Source organism: Gouania willdenowi, chromosome 4 (assembly GCF_900634775.1).
Source record: "Gouania willdenowi chromosome 4, fGouWil2.1, whole genome shotgun sequence".
In the NCBI taxonomy this organism is placed as follows: Eukaryota; Metazoa; Chordata; class Actinopteri; order Blenniiformes; family Gobiesocidae; genus Gouania; species Gouania willdenowi.
The window spans coordinates 806470-833497 of NC_041047.1; the positions used below are offsets into that span (position 1 = coordinate 806470).

Consider the following 27028-nt stretch of genomic DNA (forward strand, 5'->3'; position numbering starts at 1 on the left):
CTAAAACTATAAAGTAGTTCTGGTTTTAAAAGGAAATTAAACTAATATAGTGCATAATAATGTGTTTTGTTAGACATAGATCTACTAATAAGAACATTTAGAAGATTTTAGGACACATTTGTAAAACCACTGGAGGATAACTTTAAAAGGAACCAAAAACCAGCTAAAAGGACACGCCCCTTTACATCCAGCCCACCAATCAGACCCAGGCAGTGAAAGCCTTTGATTCATGACCTCAGGTTTCAAACGCTGCAACTTTAGAACAAAGTAATTAAAGGATGTAACAGGAGTGTGTGTGTGTGAACCTCGGTAAGGCACAGGAGTGGTCCAAACATGATGGGAGGAGTAAACCACACACGCAGCTACAAACTACAATAAGTTACTTTACAGATGCGTGCTAGCTAGTGCTAGCGCGGCGGCTCAGATGGATGACTTGGAGAAGGAGACACGCAGGTGGTGGTTCTCCCCCAGGTCGTGGTCGTGGAACTCCACCAGAGACTCGATGGCTTCCTCCACTGATCCCATCTGGATCAGAGCCATCTTATGGTCCTTCCTGTAGACACAGGAAATACTGTTATCACAGGGGGCGGAGCCACAAAACATCTGATGGTCACATGATCAACATCAGAATAACGACCAATCAGAACGTTTGGTGGATTATTGTCCTTAGGCATGTTCGAGATGAGCCAGACGGACGCAGTTTTGACAGATGACTGCAAAAACACGGTGCATGCTGGGTAGCCTGGGGTCAGCCGCTGCTGAGGCTACATGGCCCAGTGCATGATGGGAAAACGCCCACCTGTCAGCGGAGAACTGACAGATGATTGGATCAGAGTTCAGTGACAAAAACATTAAATTTAACACATCTCTGTATTACCATCATAAACACTAACACCACGAGTCATCACATTTCATGGTACACGACGACGACAACAAAGGAAAAATAAACAGAACGTGGACTTTCTAATAACCCTGCAGTAAAATACACATAAAAATATTATATCATTATTGCACTGTGTGGCTGGTGAGAAACGTTTGGTTTCAGCTTGTGAATTAATAAAAGAACCATTCTATCTATCATATACAATTATGATTATTATCATTATTATAGCAATACAAAGTTCCTCTAAGTAGTGGCATGATTTTGTATAATTCCCAAATTCAAAATCTTCTCCATTCATGACTTAATGTAATGTTCAACATTTGATCTATCACAAGTTTTCATTTGTTTTTCAGGATGTAAAGTTGGATTCATAATAAATAAATTGTAGATTATATTCTACATAATTCAAACATCAGATCAGTGACTTCAGGTAGTCTGATAGGAGGGTATATACTGTACAGTGGGTACAGAAAGTATTCAGACCAAATGTTTCACTCTTTGTTTCATTGCAGACATTTGCTAAAATCAAAAGTTGATTTTATTTCTCATTAATGCACACTCAGCACCACATCTGGACAGAAAAAAAACGAAATGTAGAAATGTTTGTAAATGTATTAAAAAAGAAAAAGTCAAATATCACATGGTCATAAATATTCAGACCCTTTGCTCAGTATTGAGTAGAAACATCTTCTGAGCTCGTACAGACATGAGTCTTCTTGGGAATGATGAAGTTTTCCACACCAGGATTTGGGGATCCTCTGACATTCTTCTTGTAGATCTTCTCCAGTTCTGTCAGGTTGGATGGTGAATGTTGGTGGACAGATATTTTCAGGTCTCTCCAAAGATGTTCAGTAGGGTTTAGGTCAGGGCTCTGGTTGGACCAGTTAACAATGGTCACAGAGTTGTTCTGAAGCCACTCCTTTGTTATTGTAGCTGTGTGCTTAGGGTCATTGTCTTGTTGAAGGTGAACCTTCAGCCCAGTCTGAGGTCCTGAGAACTCTGGAAGAAGTTTTCTTCCAGGATATCTCTGTACTTGGTCACATTCTTCTTTTCTTCAATTGCAACCAGTCATCCTGTCCCTGCAGCTGAAATACACCCCTATAGCATGATGCTACCACCACCATGTTTCACTGTTGGGATTGTATTGGGCAGGTGATGAGCAGTGACTGGTTTTCTCCACACATACCACTTAGAATTAACACCAAAAAGTTACATTTTGGTCTGATCCGAGAATCTTATTTCTCATAGTCTGGGAGTCTTTCATGTGTTTTTTGTTAAACTCTATGCAGGCTTTCATAAGTCTTGCACTGAGGCCACTCTGCCATAAAGCCCCGACTGGTGGAAGGCTGCAGTGATAGTTGACTTTGTAAAACTTTCTCCTATCTCCATACTGCATCTCTGGAGCTCAGTGACAGTGATCTTTGGGTTCTTCTTTATCTCTCACCAAGGCTCTTCTCCCACGATTGTTCAGTTTGGCTGGATGCCCAGGTCTAGGAAGAGTTCTGGTCATCCCAAAATCCCACGACACACCTGGACTTGCCTCACGATACACCAGTGTGCCACGGCACCCTGTTTGGAAACCACTGTTCTAAAATATCTTCCATTTCAATCTCTTCCTCGAAGACGTAAACAAACGCGACTTCAGCCATCGTGTTGTAGACAGAGTTGTTCGATTTGGCAGCAGATTTGTAGCCCCGCGCTCGTCTACTCTCGCCAATCATCCAGGCGAGCCTCGGCCGCATCTCAAACGAGCCTATTGTTTAATGTACGTTTCTTACATTGTTCATGTTTGCTGTTGTTTTGTATAAATGTTGACTTATTGTGTAATTTTCTGTATTTTTGTTGTTTTGTATATTTTTCTGTCAAATTTGTGTATATTATTAGTCATCTAGTGTCTTGATGCTGACCTTTAGTGTATTTTTGAAATCATTTTGTGTGTTTACTGTTGGGAACACACACACACACACACTAAATCACGTCCTGTTTGCTGTGAGAGGTTCAGGTGAAACTAGGAGAACAGAGACTCACTGGAAGAACTTGAAGGCGTTGACTGTGGCTCCAGAGCTGGAGAACAACATCTTCAGCTCGTCCTCCACCACAGACGGTCTGTAACACACACGCACACGCACACACACACAGGTGTTTATTAATCAGAGTGGACGCCTCCTGCTGGTGGAGGTCATAGACAGGAGGCCACGCCCACAGAGACAGGTAGGTAGGTCAGAATAAATGAACCACTGACGGGATGTTGGACAGGTGCAGCGTGGCGGATGGAGGGAAGATGTTGGCGTAGTTCTTGGAGCCAGGTTTCTTGAAGCGGTGAAGGGAGGAGGAGCTGTAGTCCTTTGTGAGGCCCTGGTCCTCGTGGCCCTCACGGGGCAGCTGAACACTGCTGTGTTTGGAAAGAGTCACACGGACAGGCTTCCCATGGAGACGCTGGCCACTCAGATGGCTCATGGCTGAAACACACGTTAGCACGTTAGCACATTGCTACAATTCCTCTGGTCGTCAGGTCATCTGTGGATTCTATTCTGAAGAATCCAGTGCTGCACCAGATCATCAATGTTCCTCTTGCTCTGCCCTCTTTGCCGCGACGGTAGCGCTCCTCCCTTACTCCCAGGCCTCGTTGCCGTCGTCGGCCCCCTTTGCTGGGGGTCGGCGCGGCGGACAGGGGGACCCCTGCGCGCATCGCAGCTGGGAAAATCCACGAGAAGGGAAAAGAAACGGTCTTTGTTTTTGAACCAAAAGATAATGACGAGTAACCGAAAACGTGTGTTCGACTGCATGAGTCCTCGGAATTTGTTCAAAGTTCCTAAAGATGAGTCTACTCGCCAGAAGTGGTTGGAATTTATCTCTGGGAGCACGTGACACACCATCCATCATCTGTTAGTCTGTGACCGTCACTTTACAGAAGTGGTGAACCTTGGCCAGTTCTACAGTGGATTGTTCAGTAAATTACGTCTTCAAAGCGAAGCGATTCCCACAATAAACCCCACTGATGGAGAGACCACAGCCGTAAGTAAAACAAACCTCTAACCACAGCCATACTCACTTCTTTGTAAACAGTTCCAGAGAATGTATTTCAATTATATAAACAAAGTTTTGTGGGCGTGTCTGTTGCCCATGCTGCCGGGGCTCTAGGGCTACGTCATGAAATAGGAGGTACTCACACGAGGAGAGGCGGCGCTCCAAAAAACCGTGCGTCTCAGCTTCCGGGTTTAAAGAAAGTAAGTCATATTTCTTAATAATATAGTATTTTATTTTGCAAAATGTAAAATATTACCCATATGTGGCTGTAGATGATTTTGGTAGGTTTTACTATAACATGATATCAGAGCTTTAAGTGTGGAAAGTAAGAAATCAGGAAGAGGGCAAACACTTTTTCACACGACTGTATATATATATATATATCAGATTAAATGTTCAAACTGTTTGAACATTTAATCTTATATGTTATTCTTTATTTTATATCTATAATTCAATTCTGACTAGTTTTAAAAGGAATTGTAGTTGATACTAGTAAGAATTACATTTTAGATATCTGAAATTACATTCTTAGTAGTTACAATTCTGAGCTGACATTACAGTAATTTCATTCTTACAGGAGGAACAGACCTTTCCGCTGACACCTTGTGTGTGTGTGTGTGTGTGTGTGTGTGTGTTACCTAGCTGAGCCTGTGTGCTGTCAGACATCTGAACCAGAGCGTTTTCCTTCTTGTTGAAGAGAATCTTTACTCTCATCACATCCCCGTAAACACCTTAAAGACACAGACACAGACACAGACACACACACTATCAAAGGCGAGGACACTTTATTTTGGCGGTGCAGGAAGTTGAAGGAAGTGGAGGATTGAGAGGAAATGACACCGTCTGAGTTATTGCTGACTACAAAAAAAGTTGCTGACTCAGCACTGAGAACATGAAAACTCACAGTAACCCAACATGCACACTCAGACTCTATGAAATATGCAGGAATAAAAAGTCAGAGCAGCAGTTTATCATTAATAATTATTAATCAGGGCGACCGTGGCTCAGGTGGTAGAGGGTCGTCTACTGATCGAGAGGTTGGGGGTTCGATCCCAGTACCTGACTATGTGTCGAAGTGTCCTTGGGCAAGACACTGAACCCTAAGTTGCTCCCAGTGGTCGACTAGTGCCTTGCATGTCAGTCCTGTCCCACTGGTGTGTGAATGAGCTGATATGTAAAGCTTTGAGACTGTTTCAGTGGTGATAAAGCTCTATATAAATCATGTCCATTTACCATTTACCAATCTTGATTTTATTATTATTATTTCTAAATATTAATATTGTTTAAGTGTTTTATTTATTTCTTGGTATTTTTTTTATTTATCTTCTAATTTATTTATATATTTAATATAATTTTATTTTCTTAATTAGTCGTAATTATGTAACCTGATTACACTTAATTATTCTATTTTTTTAATACCGTCAGTCAGCTGTGGCTACAACAGTAGCTTACCACCACCACCACCACCGTGTGTGAGTAGTGAAAGAATAATGCAATGTAAAGAGCTTTGAGTGTCTTTGAAAGCTGAAATATAAATCCAATGCATTTTTATTTTATTATTTCCTAAAACTGCCTAAAATGTTCAAACTTTAACTGAACTTATTTAAAGAAAAAAATAAATTAAAATGGTTTTATTAAAAATATAAATGTGTATTAAAATATAAAGGAAACAGTGTGTGAGCAGTGCACGTACCGAAGAGAATAAAGAGGCAGTGGGGCGTAACTCTCTGTACACACAGCAGAGACGGCAGCAAGTAAGGACAGGTAAAGGTGGGAGGGTCCAGGTTTCCACGGCAATGGAGCAAACGCAAGGAGAGACAAGACAGGGTCAATCAGAGGTCAGAGTGCATGTGTGTGTGTGTTGTTCTGTAATGATGCGAGTCTGTGATGCGTTCACTGACGCTGAGGTGTGGTGCTGTGATGTGTTCAGGTACCACTGGGAGTTTCTCACCTCAGGGTTGAGGTTGCTGACGAGCAGGACACTGTGTCCACTGGGAACGCTGGGATAGCCCAGCCTGGTCCCAGGGATGGACGGAGAGGAGAGCGCCCCGGGTAGGGTGGGGACGGCCAGGCCGTGGTACAGAGAGGACACTGAGAGACACACACACACACACAGATTTGTGTACTTCTGTTGTGGTTTTGTGTATTTATCTCTTCGTTGTTTGAGTTTCTCTCTCAGCATGATGTTTTGTTGTAATTTATAGTTTTGTGTGTTTTTCTGGTACTTTTATGTATTTTTTGTATTTTCATTTTGAGTTTTTATGGTAATTTAATGTATTTTTGATGTTTTGTGTATTTTTTTGGTTACTTTTGTGTATTTTTGTAGTCATTTTGTGTAATCCATTACGTGTGTGTTTTCTGACTCTACGTGTGTGGTAAATGTAGTGCATGTGTTCCCATCTGGTCTACACAGTCACTGTAACATTACATTGTTTAACAAAAATAAAACTTTTGGTGGAAAAAGCAACACAAAATAACAAGTGATCAATTATTCAGCATCACTTTTTAAACTGTTTTACACACGTTTCTCTGAATATTTACCTCTGAAAATGTTAAAACAAAATCATCAAAATTCGCTATTCAACTTAAAATGTTAATTATGGTGAAAGAATAAACCATTAGTGGATTAGAGCTGATGTAAACAAAGTCTGCTGGGTGTTAAAGTGTAATAACAAAAAGCTGACTAAACTGGTTGAGTTATAATAATAATAATAATAGTTAATTTAAGCGTTCCAGGACTAGTTAGTGATGGTACATGGTAAAGACTCACTGGCTGGTTGAATGGTGAAGGCTGGAGGGAAAGCATGAGCAGCTCCTGAGTATGGAGCAGCAGAGATGATCCCTGGAGCTGGAGAAGAGGAGGAGGAGCCACAAACAACAATAAACAACAACAAACAATAAACAGTGTGTAAGAGCAGGGGGGTCTGACACAGAACGTTTAGTTAGCTGAAGGTCTATGGACACTGATCATTTTATTAAGAACTATGGACACAAACATGTAATCAGACCAGGATTCATCGTTTTAAATCATAATCTAACATTTCCATCACATTCTCTTTGATTTCCTTTGATCCCACATTAAATCTGGAGATGGTGAGAACATGTAGAACTATTTCCATTGGTCCTTTGTTGGATTAGGATTGCATCTATCTATAAAAGCAAGGAAGTTCTGTGTGTGTGTGTGTGTGTGTGTGTGTGTGTGTGTGCGTTTGAGGAGCGAATTTCTCTCTGACGCGGCATCTGACCTGAAACTTTTTTTACCAGCTTCCACACCAAGTGTGTGCATCTGTTATTTTGAACTTACAGCATTTGGTGATTATGTTTCAAAACATTTATATTCATTTTATTTTGAAATTACCACAGAATCAACACTGGTTACACCGGATGGAGGGTTAGACCGGAGAGGGGGGTGGGCCGTCTGTGCGCTCACACTGATACACTAGCAAAGCTCTCACGCACTGGGCGTGAGACACGCATTTCAACCTGATGCGTGTGCGCAGCTGATGCGTGTGCCTGGAGCCCACGGAGGAGAGATTGACAGGTAGCAAGTATCACGCACACACACCCCATGTTTCCTCTGGGAGTGTGAGTCACACACATCATTTATAGATGAAGTTATTCTGCTCGATAATCTGTTTGTATATGAATTACTAACCTTGGATGATAATCACCCCTGTACTAAGAAATGTTAAATGCTAAATAAATACTTTTATTTGTATGAATTTATGTCTTATCAGATTCTACCTAAACCGCAGCATAAGTGCAAACTTTATTTATCAATTTATCATGTACAGTCCCATCTATACTATAATGCAAAAAAAGTGTGAGTGCGTGTGTGTGTAGCAAATATCTCCCAGCGCGGTGTCTGTTTGACCTGAAACTTAGTCAACGGCTTTTAAACACCAAAAGTGTGTGTATCTGTTATTTTGGACTAATTTGATGTTGCAAAATGATCAAAACGTTCATTTTCATTTGAAGATTACGGTTCTCTCTCCGTATTGAGCGCAGTACTTCCAGTTCAATATTAAAAACTTTTTTGCACTGCTAAAAGTGAATTAAGTTAATATTTCCTGGTTATTTATAATCGTTTCTTTAAATTGTGGGTCACAGTCCACTTCCTCCTCCATCACTGTGTGCAACGGCATCAAATCACAAACATTCTGCTTCTTCAGACAGAGGAAAGGGACTTATTAAAAAAAACCTGGTGAGATAATGTTTCCATGGCAACTATGACACTGCCGTACGCACTAAATCATGAGAAACAGGAAACTCCGCCCCCAACAGGAGAAGGATGAAATTAATGACAGCTCCGTGAAATTAATACATTTGTGTTAAATAATCAAACATTATACATTTCACAACATATATTATATATGAAGGATATATTTGCCAGTGACGTGCGTGCGTCTACAAATACAGTTTAATATTAATAATAATAGTAATTAAAATCACATGACTGTGAAAACTGCTGATTAATCAGCTGCAACACCTGTAGCTGTTATAAAAAGAAACACGCTCACAATGTGTAAAGACACACAGTGGCTTATCAGGCACTGCTGGAGGACGAGGTGCATGGGAGACTCTGGAGGGAGAGGTTCTACAGAGACCAGTGAGTCCTATAGACAGGACCAGGACCCCCCCGTGTTGTGGGAGAGAAGAGGCTGCGGTGGGAGGGAGGATGAGGTGGTGGTGCAGAGGCCCTGGCCTGCACTAACTAAAATAATATATTATTATAAATCAAATATTGTAATTTATGTAACAGAAACAGACGTGGGACGAGCGGGTGGGATTTATTTTTTTTATTTATTTATTTATTTATTTATTCAGTTTATTTCCGACATGGTTACATTCATTTTTTTTTTTTTTTTTTTTTTTGTACATGCCGAAAAAGGAGACGAGAGAAGCAATTTGCTTCTTTTTTACTGTAACGGAATCTATTTCTAATGTAATGAAATACTGTTACTGGAAACAAAACTGACTTAAGGTCTGTGTGTGTGTGTGTGTGTGTGTGTCCTACCAAAGGTCATGGCTGGGTGCTCCATGGGGGCGTGTCCATCCCCTGAGGGCAGGTCAGGTCTGGTGAAGTCTCTGCTCTTCTCATTGTTGTATTTAACGTTGAGGCTGGTGAGTTTAGAGAAGCCAATCCTCAGCGTACAGCAGCCGTTGTAGATGTTCTGTCCATCCAGAGACTGACACACACACACACACACACACACACACACACACACACACACACACACACACACACACACACACACACACACACACACACACACACACACACACACACACACACACACACACACACACACACACACACACACACACACACACACACACACACACACACACACACTATCAAAGGTGAGGACACTTTATTTTGCGGTGCAGGAAGTTGAGGGAAGTGGAGGATTGAGAGGAAATGACACCGTCTGACACTGACACGCACGCACGCACACACAGTGTGTATCTCACCAGTTTGGCAGCCTGTGCCGAGGCTCCGTCCTGGTACTGCAGCAAAGCCTGGAACTGGTTGTTTTTGGTGAAGACGATGATACGCAACACCGTACCGAACTTAGCAAAGATCTGAGAGAGGGCGACACAACGCTGAGTCAGCACTAAGGGAACACCAGAGGAGGAGCACAGAATAAAATATAAACGCTTGACCAAATACCGAATAATACTGAAATATCAAATGTGGTTGTGAAGTTTTTCACTATTTTTTCAATAGTGCATAAAGAGCCTAGAATACATTTGTAGACATGTTTTTTAAAGAAAGTAAAGGTTTATTCAATATTCTGACATTTTTTAAATGGAGCCACGGACCCATTGTTTACACACATCAGCTGTTAGCACTCCGTAGCAACATGCACACAAAGTTCTGACTCAAAATCACTGCAAGTTGTTTAACTGCGTCACACGCTACTATGCCGCCCTGTTTTTAACTCATTCCACCGAAAGGCGAATGTGGCTTCTTTGCAATATTCAGCTGAACATATTCTGTGCATAATATAATAACCACATTTATTGATTCATCTGAATAATATCCACTGTTATCTAGGAACGTTTATTATTATTATAATAGTCATCTTAAAGATGGAAATCCTGGTTTTAATCACTAATAAAATGGTTCAAAGTGACCAAAAAAGGTGGAAAAGGCAGTGAAATGGAATTTTAAAAACAATAGAAATTTGGTACAAGTTGCAAATTTTAAAATGGCATAACAAATGGTGAATCTGGTTAAATTGGCAAAAATGATCATGAAATGTGATGAAAAGAGGTTAAAAGTGACAATAATAGGTCAACATATGTGACATTAGGTGTAAAAGTGGTAGAAATGGTTTATAAGTGATGAACATGTCTGGAAAGTGGAGAAAATGTGTAGAAAAGTCATTAAAATGTGATGTAGAAGTGTCAGAAATGTGAGAAATGTAGCAAAAATATATTAAAAGGAGAAAAAATATGGCAATAAAAAGTGATGAAAATAGGTTAAAATATGGTGAGTTTGGTGGAGTTGCAGAAAAATGGTAAAAAGCAAAAATTGGCTGAAATTGTTAAAAAAATATTTGTAATTTCTTGAAGGCATCTGGTGACCCCCTCCCAGTTTCTCACGACCCTAAGGTTGAGAACCCCTGCTGTAAAGGACTGATGTGATGGTGACTATCAGCATTAGCAACTGGTGGCCCCCAGGGGCCACATGTGGCCCTCACTCTAAAAAAATGTGCAGCCCCACAATAAATGTACAGGTTGATCATGTGACCCTCAGATCAGATGCAGTCACATGTTTGTGCCAACTCTGTTCTACACAGGTCCCTGATGTTTGGTCCTGTCTTTTGTTTCATGGTGACCTCCTCCTTCAGTCGCTGACCAATGGTGAGGCTTTGTGCGTGTGTGCGTGTGTGTGTGTGTGTGTGTGTGTGTGTGTGTGTGTGTGTGTGTGTGTGTGTGTGTACCTGGCAGAGAGCATCCAGGGTGACGGGGTAGAGCATGTTCTCCACCACCACCCTCAGCACAGAGGATGGAGCTGCTCCATCAGCGTGAGGTGAGCTGAGAGCACGCAGCGCCGCCTGAGCCCTCTGACACACACACGCACACGTAGAGTGAGGTGAAGATACAGCTCACAGTGTGTGTGTGTGTGTGTGTGTGTGCGTGTTACCTCCTGGTTGGGGGAGTGGTCTGTTTTCAGCTCCTTGTGGTTAGAGAACTGAACGTACACCGGCTGATGTCTGATGACAGGCATCATGGTGGAGTAATAACCCACCATGTTCTGGGCCGCCTCCTCAGAGTTCATCTCCAGGAACGCCTGACACACACACAATGACACACACACACCAACACATGCACGCACGCATTGAATAAAGATCAGAGATAATTACTGCAGTAGATTAACTTAAGATGGTTTATTTATTGTCATACTGAGGGAATATTGTAGAATAATTCCACACTAACACAAGTTTGCAACATCAGCCCAATGGCTCTTTGCTAGGGATGTAACGATTAATCGTAAGGCAGTTAAAAATTGATTCATAGGTATCACGGTTGATATCGATTTTCTGAAAATTGAATCGCAGTACTATCCACAAGTGTAGGCGGCGGGCGGAGTCTGCTAATAGTTTCTTTCTGGCCGCCTTCTACTCTGAAATATGTTAATAAATGATTCATTACCCCTTTAGCATCGAAAGAATATCTGTAATATTACTTGAATATCTGTAAAAGTCACGTTTTTCTATTAGCTCTGTCTGCTAGCATAGCTTCTCTTCTTCACTGCAAGATATCTGCATGCCAACCGACCACTGTGTTACCAGCGCCCTCTGCTGGTCTAAACAAATATGACGTAAATCAGTGCAATCACGGTTTTTTTTTTTTTTTAAGTCCAATTGTTAAGGCACAAAATACATTTTCAGTTGCACTTTTAACAAGAAAAAGAACTATTATGCAGCTTTATTTTATTAATAATGCTAATAACTGACCTGGTTCTTGGCTATATTATTATGATTATGATTATTATTGATGATAATAACTCACCTGGTTCTTGGCTATATTATTATTATTATTATTATTAATAATAATAATGCTAATAACTGACCTGGTTCTTGGCTATATTATTATTATTATTATTAATAATGCTAATAACTGACCTGGTTCTTGGCTATATTATTATTATTATTGTTATTAATAATGCTAATAACTAACCTGGTTCTTGGCTATATTATTGTTATTAATAATGCTAATAACTAACCTGGTTCTTGGCTATATTATTATTATTATTATTATTATTATTATTATTATTATTAATAATAATGCTAATAACTGACCTGGTTCTTGGCTATATTATTATTAATAATAATGCTAATAACTGACCTGGTTCTTGGCTATATTATTGTTATTATTAATAATGCTAATAACTAACCTGGTTCTTGGCTATGTTATTATTATTATTATTATTATTAATAATGCTAATAACTAACCTGGTTCTTGGCTATATTATTATTATTATTATTATTATTAATAATGCTAATAACTAACCTGGTTCTTGGCTATATTATTATGATTATGATTATTATTGATGATAACTGACCTGGTTCTTGGCTATATTATTATGATTATGATTATTATTGATGATAATAACTAACCTGGTTCTTGGCTATATTATTATTATTATTATTATTATTATTATTATTAATAATAATGCTAATAACTAACCTGGTTCTTGGCCTTGAGCAGCAGCAGGTTGCTGATGTCTCCAAAGGGAAGTCCTAGGCTGATAACCTCAGCCTCTGTGATGTCACTGGGTAGTTTCCTGATGTGAATCACTCTGGACGACGTGATTGGACCTCGTAGCTCACTTTTGAACTTCTTACTGTCGCTGCCATTGGCTACGTGGCACAAACAGGAAGTAGATGTTTAATGATGTCCTATCGTCATGTTGTGTGGTTCTAAACGTTACCTGTGGTGCTCATGATATACGGGCCGTTAGCAACGCTGCACAAAAGCTGATCAGATCCTCTCTGAAACACACATCATCACACAGTAAAACCACACGGATGCACCTCTGTGGGAGCGCAGGAAAACACGCCAAACCATGTTCTAGTTCTGATTTAATCACGTCCTGTTGCTTTAAGGGAAAAGTAAAAAAGGTAAACGTGTCTCAATGTTTTTAAAAACAGCAACAGTCACGGTGAGAAACAATGACAAGCATCGATACATAAGTATTCCCAGCCCTAATACCCATATATTAAAGGGAGGGGTTTACTCCCCTGGTGATCTGCCACATGATTGGTCAGATATGAGCAACCTGAGCTGGTCTGTGGACAAAGCTGCTCAGATCCACTTACAGGTGCTCAAATAAATAATAAAACCCGGAGAAAGACGAGCTCGAACAGACGCAGACGTGTACAGAGCGTTTACCAGCTGGGACAGAACCAGTACACCTATACTGGGAAAGAGAAATAAACAAACGCGCACACTATAATTACATAGCAGCACTGGGCGATAACGGTTTTTCTCAAAATAGCGATATACAATATATATCTTATGAATTTCAATTCAAATAAAGTCTGACCAGGAAGACAATTGAGTTACATTTGCTGACGCAGAATCCCAAACATCACAGCGCTTTGGGAATGCTAAATACATCTAAGGCTGCAACGAACCGATCAAATCTATAAAAATCTATTATTAAAATGGTTGGCAACAAATTTCATTATCGATTTGTTACGTCGTGGGATTCATGTCACTGACTGACACACAGACGTTTGCTGCACCTGCAGAGCTTTGTGTGCGCGCGCATCAGTGTTTGTGTGTGTGTGCGTGCACACTGCGAGTGTGTGTTTGTGCGCGCACTGCGAGTGTGTGTGCGTGCGCGCACACTGCGAGTGTGTGTGCATGCACCATAGACTGTAAAAAGAATGGATGACGCACACTCACAGGGAAGTGAAGCTTTTATTTTTAGAGCTCCCCCTGCTGACTGGCTGCAGTATAGGTCATAAACCCCGCCTCCTCAATGTTAAAGGATGGGATGTGGGTCAAACTGTAAAGTTAAAATACTCATCACACATTTTTATCTCTGCTTTGATCATTAGTTATTATTACCCTACATTGTGTTTAAGTGCTCATTTTTCTGTGAACTTTGTTATAGTTGAGGGTCTACATGTATCACAGGCATGGACAACTAACGGCCCCCCAAAAGTAAATGCACAAAATGACAGCAAAAAATACATAAAATTACTACAAAAACACAAATTAACATAAAAATACACAAAAGAACAAAACAAATACTTTATAGAACAACAAAACACAGAAAAGGAGAAAAATATACACAGTGGAAGAACAAAAATCCAAGAAATACATACAATAAATACACAAAACAAAAATACATAGGACAACAAAATAGACAAAAGAAGAAAAAAAAATAATGGGACATTTATTAACAACCAGCTCCCCAATATGTGCCACTTTAGTCTGTTTCTACTCTAAGGGACAGCACGTGTGAGTGAGTTCAGTAGTGTTTAGATGAAGGTCTGTGTTAGAACTCACTCAGTGATCATCTAACTGAACTTAAGTAGAGAAAGCAGCGACTCTTGCCCAGCTCTATTACATAGAGTGAAATATTGTCAAGAACAACAATGGACCCAAACATTCCTTAAAGAGCAAATTGAAACCTTAAGGTCATCAGTCTGTGGGACACACTGACATAAACAAGGAAAATGTTCAAAATCTAAGTTTGGCCTAAAATCTTCTAAATGTCCTGATTAGTAAATCTATGTCAAATAAATTATTTTACACCATATTAATTTTATTACCTTTTAAAAGTAGGACTACTTTACAGTTTTACAGCCTGTGTTCCTCCATCGTGAAATCACATGATTGATGATGTCACACAGCCCATACAGCTCTCCTAAGGGACCTTTACTCTCCCTTAAACAGTGAGCTGACACGCTCTGGTGGCTAAAGTTAGAGATTAAATCACAGACTGTTGAAGACACACAAACCCTGAGGATAGAAGGACTTTTGGGTGGAAGTACATTAGGAGAACTCTTCTTCTCTGCATCATTGTCTATTACTAAACCACAGAGACTCTTTTCAGGTCACAACAGTTTTGTTTTTTTTTAAAATCCTCTTTCCGTAAACAAAGTAGGGTTACATCAGCATCTTTAACTTTTGCTGATTATTTAGAGCAACACTTAATCATCAACACTAATTTTACATTTCACAATTGTTATTTTTAAATTGTATTCACTTCTTTAATGTTTTTGTTGATTGAATCTTGTCATTATTTACTATAAAATTACTACATAGTATATTTACTATACTTCAATATATATTCATCATCATGTTCACAGGTGGATGAATGTTAGAACAGTGATTTGATTAATAATAATACATTATTATTAATTAGGGGTGTGTATTGCCTGGCATCCGGCGATACAATTCAGATCCCGATACATAGGTCATGATACGATATATCCCAATATTAAGTATAAGGCGATTATTGCAATTTTTTAATATATGACTTAAGAAACAACTAATCTGTACATTTGTACAGGTTCATGAGAAAATTATGTATGAAATATATTTATATTGGCTTTAACATGCCATGAGCCAAGAACTTAAAATAAAAAAAATACATATCTGCCTGTGGCTTTTAAACCAACTTTGACTTAAGTGCAACTTAAAGGCACACTGTAACTTGTGACCACTAGGGGCGCTAGACCTGTAACTTTCACATCAAGCGCCCCTAGTGGCCACAAGCGCCGCAGCACTGTCGCAAAAATCAACAGTCAGTCAGTGAGGCCAGCCTCCCTTGTCTAGTGATTGTGTATGCAGACAATAGTTGACCTGGAACTTCAGGATAAGGATTGACTCTAAGGGCTGGGTCGGTCGGGCTGGGCTCGCGCCACGGCTGGAGGAGCAGCAGCCGCCCTCCCCCTCCCCCTCCCCGCCGGCGGAGATCCGGTGCTTGGCCCACCTCGTGCTGTTGGCGGGCCGAGCACCGAGTCTTTTTGGATGTTTGAAAAAACACAAACTGGTCAACATGCTCAGGTTTCAGTGCACGTTTAATGTCTGCTGCAGTGGAAAAGACTTCCAATTTTTTTTTTTTAAATCAATATGGATGCATTTTGAATCAATCCGAGAATCGCGCGATGTAATATTGCGATATATCACCAAATAAAAAAATTTCAACACCTACTATTAATAATCATAATCCTGTATTAATATGTTCACTCACACACTTTCAAAGCAGAGATGAGAGTGAGCTTCACTGCTGTCTCTGTGCTTTTAATGTGAAACCTCAGCGGTGGTTTCAGGTGACGCAGGAGGAAAGAGGACACCCCCCCTACTGCTCCGGTCCAATTGCTCCCACTACACACAAACACTGAGCATTTAGACTCTTACTTGCACCGCTCGCTTATCACCCGTGCACACAGCATGCTGATTGGCCCCCAGGCAAACACACCACAAACTACACCTACTTTAGATTTCAGACCAATCACACACAAGGAGATGACAATGTGTCAAGAACAAAGAGAAGTTTAGTCAAACCATTTAGTTTGGCACATTTTTTCCAGATTTGTTTTACACTCTGGATCAGACGTGAGTTTCCATCACTGGATGAAGGAAAATATGATGAGACGGGACGGAAGTGAGTCTGAATCATGAGATCTTATGATTATGATAAAATAAAGTCATATTTACAGTGGTTTAAAACACATCCTGTTGAGCAAAAAAAATTATTTATTTTTTCACAAATTATTTACAGAAAACTAAACAGACCTATTATTACATAATTCTGACTTTAAAAGAAGTCAACGTATGTTTCAGATGCTAAAGTCGCTCAAGTCCAATTTTTACCACTGGTAATCAGATTACCACTGGTAATCAGATTACCACTGGTAATCAGATTACCACTGGATGAGTAACATCTGTCTCTGTAGCAATGAAGACTCAGGAGTCAATATTTATATGTGAAATACCTGGAGATTTATGGAGTATTTTATTTTGAAAATAAACCAAATGTTTTATTCTGCAGGGTTCTCTCCAGCGCTGTTGTGCATAGGAGCCCTTACGTTGTGATGTCATCCCCTACATTGTGTTCCGACCAGTGTAGGTGGGGTTTCTGTTTTTTTTTCCTTTTTAAATGTGCATCATGCCAATAATTGTTACACACCTGGACTCAAAGGGACTTCCAGGTGTTCATGGATAGGGCTCTATGAAATCACAGACAGAATCACAGAATCGACCAATAAAGACGGAATCCATTGTTGAACGTGGAAATTGACAGAATGTGGATGAAACGCAGTCAAAGATATTCCTGCACACACACATAGTTTAGTGCTAAAAACATTCCTGTTCCATAGACTAAACTACTGGAAACTGATACACTGACTTTAATTGAAACGTACAAGGTTCTCACCAGGAATGTTTCACAGCGTAGGGGGATCACAGGGTTCAGAAACGAGTGCTACTGAGGTAAACAAATTTGAAATGTTAAACTCTCCGAGGGCCAAATTTATTGAAGTAAAGTGTTTTTGTGGAAGTTTGTAATTTGGAAGAAACGTTTGTGCAAGAAGCAACTTTTGCACAGAGATGCTACAAACACAGCACAGCTGTGGGTGGAAGAGGTGGATTCTCCACTGGTGCACAGCAAACAACTTCATGGTGGGAGGAGCTTCACTTGGTGCTAGCATAAACACAATATACAGGACCTGGAGGAGTTCATCGTTACGTATTTGCGACGTAAGAGGCACCGATAAGTGGAATTGATAGGCAAGCAAACAAACGATTCCTAGAGAGCCCAGGTTGATCTGATAGTGATCTTCAGCTCTTCTGCATTGTTGGGTCTGGTGTCTCATAGGGCTGGGCGATATATCGAATATACTCGATATATCGCAGCTTGTAGTCTGTGCGGTGTTGAAAATGACCATACCGTTAAACTCACGGACTTTTTTTTTTTTTTTTTTTTTTTTTAAATATCTTAGTGGCATTATGCACAAAAGGTGCACTTAAATTTAGTGTTGTTTTGAAATGTCATCTTAATGACAACATGCACAAAAGGGCACTATTTGTTTTAAAATATTGTAATGGCATTATGTACAAAAAATGCACTTTAATTTTGTGTTTTGAAATGCCATGTGAGTTGCATCCTGCACTAATGTCTTGTTTTGAAATGTCTCTGTGACAATTTTGCACAGAACGTGCACTTTCTGTTGACAATTTTATGTTTGAGCCACTCACTGTTTAATAAATACAGTTATGTCAACTTTGACTTAGTTGTGATATCCCCTTTTTTGCATGAAAGTTTAAAATTGGCATATATTAATGCAGTATGATCAAGAATGTTTTAATGTAGACATATAGAATCATCATACTGGTGTGATTTTGTGCATCAAAGTGTTAATTCAAGGGTAATGCAAAATATCGAGATATATATCGTGTATCGTGACATGGCCTAAAAATATCGCGGTATTTATAAAAGGCCATATCGCCCAGCCCTAGTGTCTCACATTATCCTCTTCACAATACCTCATAGATGTTCTATGGGGTGAAGGTCAGGCCAGTTTGATGACCAATCAAGAACAGGGATACCATGGTCCTTAAACCAGGTACTGGTAGCTTTAGCACTGTGTGCAAATGTTAGGTCCTGTTGGAAAATGAAATGTGCATCTCCATAAAGTTGGTCAGCAGCAGGAAGCATGAAGTGCTCTAAAACTTCCTGGTAGACATCTACGTTGACCTTGGCCCTAAGGAAACACAGTGGACCAACACCAGCACATCACATGGCACTCCAACGTGGATTCTGTTCCTCTCCTCTCTTCCTCCAGACTCTGGGACCTTGATCTCCAAAGAACATGCTAAATGTACTTTGATCAGAGAACATCACTTTGGACCACTCAGCAGCAGTCCAGTCCTTTTTGTCTTTAGCCCAGACGAGACGCTTCAATCAATCAATCAATCTTTTATTTGTATAGCACCAAATCATAACCAATGGTATCTCAAGACACTTTACAGTAGAGCAGTCTTAAGGACGGACTCTTCATTTTATGGATACACACATGTGCATATATACGTATATACACATACATATGTATCCCACACCCAACATGAATTCATCATGGCGGCAAGGAAAACCTTCTGTTAAGCAGCAGGAACCTTGTGTGGATCCCATTCCTATGATGAACAGCCATCCACGTTATGCTGCTTCTGACGCTGTCTCTAGTTCAGTGTCTTGACACCAGGAATGCTACAGCTGAAACCATGTCTTACATACGTCTGTACGTGGTGGTTCTTGAAGCTCTGACTCCAGCTACAGTCACTCTTTGTGAATCTCCTCCACATGTTTAAATGGGTTTAGTTTCACAATCCTCTCCAGGGGGCGTGGTTATCACTATTGCTTGTAGACTTTTTTCTACCACATCTTTTCCTACCCTTCACCTCTCTATGAATGTGTTTGGACACAGAGCTCTGTGAACATCTAGCCTCTTTAGCCATGACCTTTGTGTCTGGTCCTCCTTGTTCAAGGTGTCAATGGTCGTCTTTTGGAAAACTGTCAGGTCAGCAGTTTTCTCCATCATTGTGTAGACCTACAGAACTAGACTGGAGAACATCTAAAGGCCTTTGTAGAACACCGGGTGTCTTTAATATTAAACCTCTGCATAATATTCTAATTTTCTCAGTTTGGGGTTTTCATTAGTTGTAAGTTATAATCATCAACATTAAAAGAAATAAACACTTGAAATACGTCAGTCTGTGAAATTAATGTAGACATTATACAAGTTTCACTTTTTGAATGGAATTACTGAAATAAATCAACTTCTTCATTATAATTCTAATTTTATGACCAGCACCTGTAGATAATATACATTCATACAGAGCTCGAGACAGCGACCAAAATGGTCGCATATGCGAGAATTTATTCAGTGTGTGTGAGTGAAAATTTTATCTGGTCGTATCCGTGCGAGTACGTATAGGGTGATGCCATTATATAGGAGCGGCTGAGCACTTCGTCATGTCCCACAGAGTGCACTTCTCTTTCTCCACGCAGCGGAATGACCATAAAAACCGTCTATAAACAGGCACTGCAGGCATTGACTGGCTGATTGGTTGACCAAGGATTTCAGAGCAGAGGCTGGTTTGACAGCAGCGCTGCAGGTGATGAGACGGTGCACGCTCACGCAACTTTGCTGCGGGTAATACAACGGTGAATGAGCAGAGTCTAAACAATGTGCTCCTTTGGAGTGCGCACGGTCCGTGAACAGAGCCAGACATAACGAGTCGTTCACAGAGTACACGCTCACATTGAGAGCAGCAGTAAAAATGAAGAATGTGCTGAGCTCAGCAATACAGCATACACACTCATCAGAATCATCATGGAGGGACCAGAACTGATGGACTATGATACCAGGACAGATGTTCAGCTGTGGTTCTCTCAGAGCAGTGGTCTGCAACCTGCGGTTCTGGGGCCTAATGTGGCCCTTTGACTCTTGTACAATGGCTCCCTATAGCTTTAAAAAACTATTGAAATAAATAGTTATTTTTTTACAGAGGTTATTAATGATCAATGACAAATAAAATCATGATATAAAAATGTGTTAACATAAAATAAATCACGCTGTACAATGACTCAGCACATTCCTACAACATCTACAGACCATCAACTTTCCTCCACCTGTGACTAACCTTAAGTTTTAAATCCCTGGTAAGAAACTAAACCAACAAAAACACTATTTCTGGAAGAAAATACAGATTTTAATTGTGTGGGAACAGATTCATTTAACCACCAATGTACAGGTTAAATATGTATGTTTTATGTGTGGCAAGAAATGAGTAATTAGCATGTGTTGATCACATGATCATGTGTTATCATATTCATGTTACTTTTTATAGACTTTCATATACATTAACTATAAAAATCTTCTTTATAAACATTGTGTTCATGTAAACTGAGATGTGTAAGAATTTGAAGATGAAGATACTGTTTTATTTATTGATGTCAATTTATTTTATTTCATTTTAAACTGTTTTTAAGTTTCCATTTTCATGATCAATAAAAATCTAATTATATTAAATCAAACATTATTCTATATAATTCTAACTGTATATAATGTAATACACTGTATTGTCTTCATAGAGAAGGTATTTATGGCTCCAGGAGGACTTTAATCCAGGTGAGATGAGGTTCAATGGTTCCTTGTAGAGTAAAGGTTACAGACCCCTGACCAGGGGAAGAGGGTTAGGAGACCCCACTATCAGAGCTGGACCCTCTGAATTTAATTCATGGGGTGAAACAATGCAGATGATAAGTTGGTTATGTTACTGTTAACTTCATTCATCTACAGTATTTATGTAAAATAAAAAAACAGAATAAATGTAACCTGTTGTTATGATTTAATGTTTTTTTTAAAAATTGTTACTTTTACTTTTAAAATTATATAAACTAAATGACCTGTTATTTCAGCCACTGTTGCAGAAAAACTTAATATTGACACTAAAATATTAAAACATTTAGCAAATATATCTCGATCCATTGTAAATCTTTACTTCATACAAAACTACAGTATGTTAGTTAAGTCAACTATTCATTAGCATGCGGAGCTATGCTATACACTACCCCCACCCCCACTCAAAAAAAAGGAAAAAAAGGTGTGACCAACTGAGAAAGTTAGTGTAGAGCCACTAATAAATACTGTCACACTGTAGCGACAAGAAATAACATTTGATTCAAAGACAAATTTAAATGAGGTATTATGTAAAACCTGCAGTAATATTGAAACACGCACACACACGCACACACACACGAGCTTTAATTGAACCAAAAAAAGAAGATCTGACCCGTGAGAACACGTCCTGAACCTGTCTGACCACAATGAAGACAAACACGTTTCAACAGACGTATTCCCATCAGAGTGTGTGTGTGTGTAGAATGATACGTTGTGAGTTAGAAACATGATGAGCAGCTTCATGTGTTGCTACACGTGGTTGAAGAGCTGTCCATATTGGACAGTAAGTACAGTTACCAAGCAGAGGATGCACACAGGCAGCATCAGGGGCAGCTACAGGGGTCCTCAGGTAAAGCAGATTGCCTGTATTAAACAGACCGTATGGGTGATGTATGTGTTTCTGGGTTATGTAGATTAAAGAGAGTTAAAACAACCCGTGCACGTCTAGAAGTCCCTTTAGTATCCCAGTGTGAAACAATTATTACAACGGTACCCATTAAAAAAGGAAAAAAACCAACAGAAACGTTGGGGACCCCTACGCTCAACAGAACCCTGACGTATCAGCTCTGTTGATGTTACACATCTAGTAGAAATGATCTGTAATAGTGGCGTATGGATGTTTTTATGTATCCTGCTGCGTGGCTGATAACTGATGGGTTATAATGTGACACTAACTGGAGAGAAAGAGTCAGTGACATCACAGCATCAGACCAACCACAGCACACACAGTCAGTCCTACCTTAGAACCAACTGATAAATGGAGCTGGACACTGCTGTGAAGAGAAGACAGCCACGCGTCAGAGGGAAAAACAAGCTCCTCCTACTTAAATAGAGTCAAACTGTTACTTCATATTAATGTACTTCAGATGAGACGGGGAATGTAGAGGGTTACAATCATGTCATTATGTCACATGTCCGTTTAATACACTCAGCCTGATACTGTTCAAAGTCGACCATTATCACTGGTTTATACCATAAAGGTGTGTGACATTGTGTTAGTGTGTATTCAGTGTTAGTGTGTATTCAGTGTGTTAGTGTGTATTCAGTGTGTTAGTGTCACTCAGATCAGTGTGAGAAGATACAGGAAGCACAGCCACATTTTTCAGCCTCACAGCAGCAGAAAAACCGGCTAGATGGGAGTGAAACCCCCTCAGGGACGGACACACACACACACACACACACAAGACTCCACCCCCTGTCCATGATCCCGCCCCCTCTATGTTCACCTCTGTAATAAACCACAGGCCCAGGAGAGAACGACTATGGATGTCCCGATATAACTTTTTCACTTCTGATACCGATATTGCAGCCTTGAGTATTGACCGATACCTATCCGATATCCGCACAAATCATACATACTTTTATGACTTATTTTGTAGTGTGTAATGTTAGAAAAGACTTGATCATGTGATGTTACTGAAACACAGAACAATAGTCAGCAACAGTCGGGATGAAAAAAACTGAGCCATTTATTATTAACCAGTTTATACCTTCAACATAATATCTACAGTATTCTATAGGGGCGTCCCAATCCATTTTTGATATCGGACATTTTAGATACAGTCCGACAAAATCTGATATCCGTTTTCTGGCTGATATCAAACCGATATCAAAATCTGATCAAGACACCCCTAGAACGAACACTGCGTGTGTCCCAGTGTGAACACAAACCAAGTCTAGAGAACCGTATATTTACTACAAGACATCTGATCAGAGGTTCCCATCTTCAACAAGGACCATGAGGACTGCCTCCGATGTTGCCTGTGTGCATCCTCCTCTTGGTAACCATAGTCACCATCCAATATAAACAGTGTGCTTCATAATCGAAACAAAAACAATCAAATAAATAAAACTATAGAAAAGGGGGGGGTGTCTATAACAGTCCCATATTACCTCATTTAAATTAGAAAAACATGTCTTTGAATCACATGTTATGAGTTGTCTACAGTGTATTTATTAGTAAAGGACATAAATATTAAAGCTGCAACAACAAATTGATAAAAATCGACAAAAGTGTTGGCAACAAATTTCATTATGGTTTCGTTACATCATGTGATTAATAGTTCAATGACTGACAGAGCTGTTTGCTTCACCTGCAGAGCTACGCGTGTGCACGAGTATTTGCGTGTGTACTTAGGCGCGCACAACTGTTTGTGTGCGCGCACACGCCAATGTTTGTGTGTGTGACTTGTGCGTGAGAAACACTTATTTCAGTTTAAGCAGCTCAAGCAGGGAACCCCCTACAGCGCTCACTTCATGATCCCCCCACACTGTGAAACATTCCCGTAGAGAACCCCTAAGTAGACACTACAGTATATATACTCATTGAGTTTGTAGTGTGTACTACTTTAGAGTTATTACAACACAGCCAAACAGAAAGTATCAGAGGACGGAGAGCGCAGGGCATTGTGGGTAAGCAGAAGCGGCAACAGCGTGAAACAATAAAACAATGTTCAGCAACATGGGGGTGGAGGCTCTCATCCACATCTGGGCTGAGGCTGATCAGCCCCTTCTTTGTGTTTGTCTGCACAGAGAAGTGTCTACTCTAACAGCGCCCCCTGTGACCTGCTCATGTAACTACATCACAGGGCTTTAAATCAAACCCAGAGACATCAACCCTGATACAATGATCAGTTCTACAACCGTTTAGCCCCAAAACCACGACTCTACTGGTGTAAAGCATCCACAGCTACGCTCACTAATTAAAGTCTACAAAAACGTACACACTTAAATAGATCAGAAAAAGACAAACATTTACAGTGTACATTTCTTTTGTCGTCACTAAAATAAATACCTTCATAAATGAACACAATTTTATATCAATGGTCAAATAGATAAGGGTGTAAGAAAACATTTTATTTGGTGATATAACGCAACATTTCACCGCGCAATTATCGATCCAAAAAATGTCCGAATCAAATTTTTTTAACTAAAAAAAACATTTACTGTCGCTAACATATGTATAACATAGCACAGCATAAACTCCTGGTCACTAGGTGTCAGTGAACGCACCATCAGACCTTGTTAAACTATCTCACTTTGACTTTTACCTTTATTTACATAAAGCATACTAAACACTGATAGATGTGGTTAGTTCTTATTAAAGAATATAGGAACTTAACAGAATCAAGATTGGTTTTTTTCTGGAAAAATTTAATTTGACACTTTGATAAATATTATTTGTTTTTTTTGTTTGTGCTTGAATTACTATTAGATATCATTTACTGCTTCTCACAAGTTTATGAAGAAATTTAATAAATTGTATTTCCCACAATTGTATACTTGTAAAGATGAAACTTGTAATTATTAATATTGTGATATATAATGTATTTAGTATCGGGATATATCGTATCATGACATGCAATTCGTGATTCGTATCGTCAGATTCATGGCAATGGACACCTCTAATAGAAGTAGATAAGGAAAAAATAAACGTGTGATGTTGGTGGTAAACAGGGATTGAAAACAGGTAAACAACAACAACTGCGTCCCTTTATCTACCTGAACTTCACAGAGAAAACCATAGATTTAATGAACGGCTCCATGTTTTTACAGCTAAAGCTTTTAAAAAATAATTTAAATCGACAAACGTATAGTCTGATTTAGTGCAGCTTTGATAAAAATCTGTTTCTTTTGGTTTGGTTTTGTCATTAAAGTGAACATTAACACGTCGGTTCGGTGGGCGTGTGAACGCTGCAGAGCTGTGATGCTAACTTTATTCATCTTTACACTAAACTAAGTGACCTGTGATGTTTAACAAACATTGATAGGGTGGTAATGAAAGGCTGTTGTAACTTGCAGGACCGTCCGGACGTGTAGACGGTGAAAGAAGCAGATTTTTCACCGTCTACAGTGGCCCTTCCTTGGGCTAACGCTGCAGCTAAATCCGCTAGCTTTAGCCTCCAGCTCGGAGAAAAAACACCAACTCTCCGATCGCTAGAGCTAAAAGCAGCCCGGGAGACAACTGTAAATAGCGGCAGTGGTTGGTCACCGCCTCCGCGTGTGTGTAAAACCGCAGAAAAGGCGGAAAAAGGGGGATTTTCACTCACCCGTCCATCGCACAACACGGAACTGAAATCAACAGGTTAGCCCCAGGCGGCTTTTATATAGACCACAAGATGGCGCTCAGCCGGCTGTCATTGGTCAGTCTACGGGGCGAGGGGCGGGCCATGCAGAAAGTCCGTTCGCTAATTGGCTGATCGGAACCAGCGATTTATTTATTTTTATTTATATAAACAAAGAAATAACATTGACAATTCACAAAATCTGATGAAACAACAAAAATAAACATATTGAACCTTTTACATTTAACATTAAACATTGTATTTTTAGTTATTTATGCATTTTTATATAAAACAATGAATAAATACATTTTTAAAAAAAAACAAATAAACAAACAAGGAAAGTAATCTAACTACCAAATTCTGGTCAAAGCCTGTTACATGTTTGAAAAGAAGGAAGTATGAATTTATACATTCCTTCAATATCAGTACTATCTACTCATATAATGGTTCCTATAATAAATACTACATAAACACAATTAATATATATTAGGCGAATAAAAATTAACCTCCATATAATACTTCATTTCTATTCATATAGTATACACCTATATATATATATATATATATATATAATTGTTATACATTTCACCTATAACTTATTTATCTATTCTGACTTCTAAACAAATGTTACATATATTCAAACAAGGTTTGTTTTTAACCATCGTGACAATTTTGTGTTTCTGTTTAAAATGATTAAAATTCAGACTTTATTTCACACAAATTGTTCCACAGCCTTGTTCCTCTACGTTCGTGGTTCTCAACCTGTTCAGATAGAGACCCCCAAAATCAAGGTTCCAGAGAGCGGGGACCCTCCAAAATCAAGGTTCCAGAGAGTGGGGACCCTCCAAAATCAAGGTTCCAGAGAGCGGGGACCCTCCAAAAATAAAGGTCCCAGAGAGCAAGGACCCTCCAAAACAAAGGTTCCAGAGAGCGGGGACCCTCCAAAATAAAGGTCCCAGAGAGCGGGGACCCTCCAAAATAAAGGTTCCAGAGAGCGGGGACCCTCCAAAATAAAGGTTCCAGAGAGTGGAGACCCTCCAAAACAAAGGTTCCAGAGAGCGGGGACCCTCCAAAATAAAGGTCCCAGAGAGCAGGGACCCTCCAAAATAAAGGTCCCAGAGAGCAGGGACCCTCCAAAATAAAGGTCCCAGAGAGCGGGGACCCTCCAAATCGAAGGTCGCAGAGAGCAGGGACACTCCAAAATAAAGGTCTCAGAGAGTGGGGAGCCTCCAAAACAAAGGTCCCAGAGAGCAGGGACCCTCCAAAATAAAGGTCCCATAGAGCAGGGACCCTCCAAAATAAAGGTCCCAGAGAGCAGGGACCCCCACTGTAGCTGA

At 39.8% G+C, this 27028-nt stretch overlaps 1 protein-coding gene across 2 annotated transcripts; it reads right to left on the reverse strand.

Annotated features, from left to right (window-relative positions):
* Positions 1-25750, reverse strand: ptbp1b (polypyrimidine tract binding protein 1b). 2 transcript variants are annotated; one of them, XM_028445113.1, is made up of 15 exons: positions 25677-25717; positions 22367-22400; positions 12858-12918; positions 12614-12786; positions 11067-11213; positions 10864-10986; positions 9386-9496; positions 8928-9099; positions 6681-6758; positions 5862-6001; positions 5604-5637; positions 4549-4641; positions 3126-3342; positions 2912-2989; positions 1-553 (listed from the first exon to the last, which is right to left on the reverse strand). In XM_028445113.1, exons 1-15 carry the CDS (start codon positions 25682-25684, stop codon positions 421-423), a joined length of 1602 nt encoding a protein of 533 aa, XP_028300914.1. In that variant the 5' UTR covers positions 25685-25717; the 3' UTR covers positions 1-420. The 2 variants fall into 2 exon arrangements, with proteins under 2 accessions (XP_028300914.1, XP_028300915.1); XM_028445114.1 differs by lacking the exon at positions 22367-22400 and having other exon boundaries at positions 25677-25750.
* Positions 25751-27028: the final 1278 nt, after the last annotated feature.